The 5499-nt window shown below is 34.3% G+C and overlaps 1 protein-coding gene across 2 annotated transcripts; it reads left to right on the top strand.

Annotated features, from left to right (window-relative positions):
• Positions 1-329: 329 nt before the first annotated feature.
• LOC120091887 (Plant VAMP (vesicle-associated membrane protein) family protein) lies at positions 330-5297 on the top strand. Of its 2 annotated transcripts, XM_039050045.2 has the most exons (7): positions 330-911; positions 1977-2047; positions 2162-2243; positions 2588-2703; positions 2793-2909; positions 3218-3286; positions 4828-5297. In XM_039050045.2, exons 1-7 carry the CDS (start codon positions 851-853, stop codon positions 4960-4962), a joined length of 651 nt encoding a protein of 216 aa, XP_038905973.1. In that variant the 5' UTR covers positions 330-850; the 3' UTR covers positions 4963-5297. The 2 variants fall into 2 exon arrangements, with proteins under 2 accessions (XP_038905973.1, XP_090163675.1); XM_090307549.1 differs by lacking the exon at positions 330-911 and having other exon boundaries at positions 1587-2047.
• The last annotated feature ends 202 nt before the right edge of the window (positions 5298-5499 follow it).

The raw sequence follows: 5499 nt of genomic DNA, 5'->3' as shown, positions 1-5499 counted from the left end.
GATTAATTAATAATAATAAATTTTGCACAATAAAAATACTGTGTAAATATATTTCCACGATTAATTAAGAGACAAAATCTTATGAGAAAAAATCAACCAAAAAAACTAACTTCGTAGATTATTTATCGAAAATAAATGAACTAGATCACGAGAATGAAAATGATATTATGACAAAAAGAAATCATAAATAAGAGAATCCATCCAAAGAAAAAAAATATTAAAAAAATAATAATTAGCAATAAGAGATGACACGTCAACATTCATATTGAATCAGTTGCCACGTCAGTGGGACCCTTTACAGTCTGGTCGACGAAAATACCTTTCCTTTTGAACCCAATACGTCACTCTTACACTCTCTTTCCGACACGTGTCCCACTCTCTCTCCCTCTCCTCTCTCTCTCTCTAGTTTCAGTGAAGCTCTGCAGTTGCCATCGGAGAGGTTACCAAATAAGCTTTCGCTTATGCTTTCCTCCTTTTTCGCTCTCGATTTCCCCATCTTTCCTTCTCTTTCTCTTCACTATTCCTTTTTCTCTGCCTAATTTTTCGAAACCCCTTTTGTTTTTCTTTCGATTCAATTTCGAGTTGGACCGAGCAATCCGTACTCTTCCCCCCTTTCCCTTCGCTTCACCACTAATTCAATCTCTATCTTGTTCATATCCTCATCTTTTTTTCTATTTCCTTCTCTCTTTTTTAGGGTACTGGCATTCCGCTGTTTTTGGATTTTCTGGGTTCTTTTTTTTGTTCTGTTTCTGGGTTGTTTCTTTTAATGCTTGCTTTCTGGAGTTGAAATCGGTAACTGGGTCGATTTTTGTTTTGGGCTTTTCCATTTTTTATCTGGGTTTCTGCCGTCATGAGTGCTGGAGGTGGGAATCGCTTAATCTCCGTTCAACCGGATGAGCTTAAGTTTCAGAGTATGTAATTTTGCTTTGATGTTTCTGATATCTTGTTGTTTTTATCTACATTTGATTGAATTTGCCTTGATTAGATGAAGTTTTGTGATAGTTGTTGAGGATTAGGGTTGATGATGATTTCATAGGAGTTGAGAGAAACTCCCAATGCTGTGAGTTTGAGCATTTTGTAGGTCTTCCTTTGTTTATTATAGATAAGGATTGATGATTCATAGAAAGTTTTTTTTTTTTTTTTGGAACCTGCTAAATACTCAATAATTCAGTGAAACTTTCAATTTCCTCGCGTTGAGTATTGAGAATTATAGTATTTATACCTTTTACCTTCTAAAATTCAATTATATCCTAGCCCTTCCCCTGTAGTTACTGTTCATCTCGTCCACTTTCAGTCCCTCCTCTTTCTTTTTGTTTTCTCATTTTTCTTCTGCTCATTACATGAGGGACAAAGGCTCCAAACTCCAAGGTTTTTTCATGGAGGTGGAAGCCTTTTCTGTGAGAGGCATAAGCCTCTTGTGAACGAAAACAAGATGATAACATTTGTATGTAGACTTGAGGTTAGCATCCATGAGGATTTTAATCGATTGTTGGGTAGCATTATCATACTTTTGTGTTGAAAATTTTGGAGCTGGTTGATTGGGTCTAGAATAAGATTGGATACAGTTATCATGGCTCAGTGTTTGGTGTTTTGTTATTGAACTTAAATGATTACTCTGTTGTATCTCATATATTATGGTTGGGATTTAAAGCTATTTACTGGCTGCAGCTTAGTTCTTTTGATAAATGGAAATCTTTTATACCACTAGAAAATGTATACATTGTTTCTTTTTTTCTTTACCCTTAATCTCAAATGTCTTTTGGTATTATCCATTGCTTCTTCAATCCATGAAATCTTAGGAAAAAGAAGTAATATTACCAATGTATCGTATCAAAGATACAATAAAGGATGTTTATTCAGTGGTTTTCTTTGTTCGCAAGTTTTGTTGTATTCTTACATGTGGACTTTGTTACATCTGTTTTCTTGGTGGACTCTATTGCGTTTTGAACTTATGAACGTGGGGCCTATATCAACAGTTGAGTTTGAAAAGCAGAGCTTTTGTGATCTTAAAGTAGCAAACAACACGGAACATCATGTTGCCTTTAAGGTAATAGCTTGATTATTTTCAAAATGCATACATAATTGACAATGAATATCGATTTTGGAAAGCATTTTGCATAACTGGTTGACTTCAAACTTATTTCTTCATCGCTTATGCTAGGTCAAAACGACCTCACCCAAGAAATACTTTGTGCGTCCCAACACTGGTGTTGTTCAGCCTTGGGATTCTTGCATCATAAGAGGTTTGGCTTTTATATAAGCATTTTATGTTTATGCTTTTCAATGATCTTTAACTCATAATATCTTCAGAAAATTTGAGGATGCAATTGCAATTGTTTCAAGCTTGAAAGAAAAAGAATGTTGGTTCCTTTGTAATTGGAAAATCTTTAGAGGATTTTTTTTAATACCACATCATGTAAAACTAGTAAGTGGCCTTGACAAATTAAGACTTCCTTTGCACTAGCAGATGTTAACTGCTACTTGTCAGCTAACCTAAATATTATTTGCATTCAAGTTATCTCTCTTGATTCGTCTTGGTTTATTTTTATCTGTTAAACTAAAGTCAAAGTTGTTGCTGGATTCACAGTGACTCTCCAAGCCCAGCGAGAGTATCCTGCAGATATGCAATGCAAGGATAAGTTTCTCCTACAAAGTACAATAGTCCCACCAAATACTGATGTAGATGAGCTTCCTTCTGATGCTGTAAGAGTTTTGACTTGTCCCTTAGTATGAATGGACATACCGTTTCATTCTAATAAGCTTCAATCTAAACTTTATTTTCTTATTTCTAGTTCAATAAGGACAGTGGAAGGACAATTGAGGAATGCAAGCTTAAGGTTATCTATATTTCTCCTGCATCAGCCTTGGGGAACTCAGAAGATGAAAAGAACTCATCTCAAAGCTCCTCGGTGAGTGCTGAAATTCTCCCTTTTGTTCCTTGAATATATATATATATATATTGGATGTTCTCTTTTGTTCCCTGTATAACCATGTTATAGGGTAATCGTGTGCTTGCAATAGATGTGTATAGAGATAACAAATTCGAAATATCACTTTTATTCTATGCTCTCATCCTCCTATTATATATATGTTTTTAACATTTGTTGTCCAGTAGTTGTCTGCATGTTCGTAAGTTAAACCTCTATTGTTCGTAAATTTTAAACACACATAGATTGTTCTTCCTTATCTCATATACCGTTGGTACCAACACGAGCAGGCTGTACAACGTCTGAAGGAAGAAAGAGACATGGCTATAAGGCAAACCCATCAATTACAACAGGAACTGGTGAGTCACACCTCTCTGCTCTATTGTGCTTTTTTGCTGCTAAAAGACTTGTAATAACCAAGTCTTTTAACTTGGTCAATGCATAGTTCATATAATATTGAGTTGAATCAGAATGAAGGACCTAAAATTAAATTTGAAATGTGATTGAATCTGATTTTTGACTCATAATTTTCCTATGGATGAATAGTAGGATTGCACAAAAGTGTTAACGTCATTAATACAAGAATAAAATATCATACATGTTTCAAGTTACACAACAATTAATAGCATTGAAGTCTGAGAGAGAAGCTTTATATATGAATTTGGGCCAGATGGGGTCCAGAATGATCAATGGTAGAGGGTTTTTTAAAGGAAAAAAAAATGTTTAAGAAACCAAGCTTTCATGGAACAAAATAAAAGAATATAGAAGGGCATACAAAAAAAATCAACAAGAAGCCCAACAGAAGGGAGACCCAAAACACAACTTACAAGAATGGGCTTCAATCCAACAAAATGAAACCAAAATCATAGTTACAAAAAGGTAGTTTGTTAAATGGTAGGATTGCACATAAGCTTTGACATCAATGGTAGTCTAGTCAATTTCATAAAAATGGTAGTTTGTTAAATCCACTCACAACCATGAACAACAACTTTTCTTTTGGAGGGGAGTGGTTTGATCTATTTTGTTGTTTCCTATACATGTGGCATGTCAAATGCCAGAGAATTGCCCATAAACTTTTTCTTCTTAATGATAAACCAACCTTTTCATTGAAAAAAAATAAATAAAAGAATAGAAGGGCAAAAAAAGAAAAATAATAAAAAAAACCTACAGAAGGAAGGAGCTCCAATTAAGCCAAATAACACCCTAATGAATAACTACCAAAAAACTTCGTCACCGAAGCATATAGAACCTAACAAGGGACCAAACACTAGTAGATTCTCTCGCCCTTCCTCTAAATACTATATTGTTCCTCTCCCTCCAAAGATCTCACAACAAAACACACATTTGAGCTTACCACAAAAACCTCCCCTTAACTACTCAAACATCTAGCTGAAATCTCTGTGATGGGCTAACTGAAAGCCAAATGCTCCAAAAAAGTTGCTCCAAATGAACCGAGCAAAATCGTAAGAATATGATCTAGGCCTTCCTTTGCCCTTTGACAAAGAATTGCTTATAAACTTAGAACACGGCTGGCACAAATTCCATATTAGCTTGAAAGAATAATTGTTATCATTCATTTGACATGCACATTTCTGAGCTCAATATTTATTTGATTCTTAGTTCCAAGGGTTACCTATCCAATAGGATGTCAGTTTTCCTTTTCCTTTATACAATTGTTATATGGGAGTATCCCCACTCCTGGCACCTATGCTCATGGCCTTCCCCTGCTAATCCTCACAGAGGTTTATAAAAATTATGTTTTTAGCATTATTAGTAGCTGGTTGGTACTAAAAAAAATAAAAAAGAAAAAGAAAAAAAGGACCTTGTCATCGTCGTCTTTTACAAATGTAGAACATCGATGGCGATTTAATACTTTATACCAATTATTCCTCTCCGATAGGACATGATGAAGAGACGAAAATATCGGAAAGGCGATCCTGGCTTCTCGTTTACTTTCGCGATCTTCGTGGGGATCGTTGGGATCATGGCAGGTTTCCTCTTGAATCTCACATTATCTTCACCATCTACGGAATGACTTGGACCATGTTTCAGATCCTGAGCAGACAAATTTCTAGTCAATTTCATTGTATAATTTTTACTTGCCAATTTTTGTACATTAAGAAACGCTGCAAATTTGTGGTCTTGATACCTTAATTTTTCCAAAATGTTGATTTTTGTGCCAATTGACTGTGAATGTTGCTGGCGATCTCTTCTGAATCCTCCTTCAAAACTGAGGTTCAGAGAAGTTAAGTTTTAGTTCATATCTTTTATATAACTAAATTCTATGATGTTTCTTTTAAAATGTAATTTCTGTATGTAATATGAATTTGTTGAATACATATTCATCAAGATGGAGATTTGATCCTAAAATCTTTAGTGATTTGAGTTATGTTCTGTTTGATAATATTAAGAAATTTATTATTATTATTGAAATTAAGAAAAATTGTTCTGAAAAACGATTAATAAAAGAAACCAAATTATTTAGAATAAACAACTAATAATGTGTTATTTTATACACCGTCTAGAATGAGATCTTCCCCCACCATTAAAAAAAATAATGAGATTTCTTGCG

The sequence above is a fragment of the Benincasa hispida genome, chromosome 11 (genome assembly GCF_027475165.1).
Source record: "Benincasa hispida cultivar pf3 chromosome 11, pf3_genome.v1.1, whole genome shotgun sequence".
Lineage (NCBI taxonomy): Eukaryota > Viridiplantae > Streptophyta > Magnoliopsida > Cucurbitales > Cucurbitaceae > Benincasa > Benincasa hispida.
Note: the sequence above shows the minus strand (reverse complement) of the source record. Positions and strands in the feature narration are given on the sequence as shown.

Coding starts and splice junctions, on each gene's coding strand:
- LOC120091887 (XM_090307549.1), top strand. CDS start 1,712: ATGTATACATTGTTTCTTTTTTTCTTTACCCTTAATCTCAAATGTCTT. Junction 2,244..2,587: donor GGATTCTTGCATCATAAGAG/GTTTGGCTTTTA, acceptor CTGGATTCACAG/TGACTCTCCAAGCCCAGCGA. Junction 2,704..2,792: donor ATGAGCTTCCTTCTGATGCT/GTAAGAGTTTTG, acceptor TCTTATTTCTAG/TTCAATAAGGACAGTGGAAG.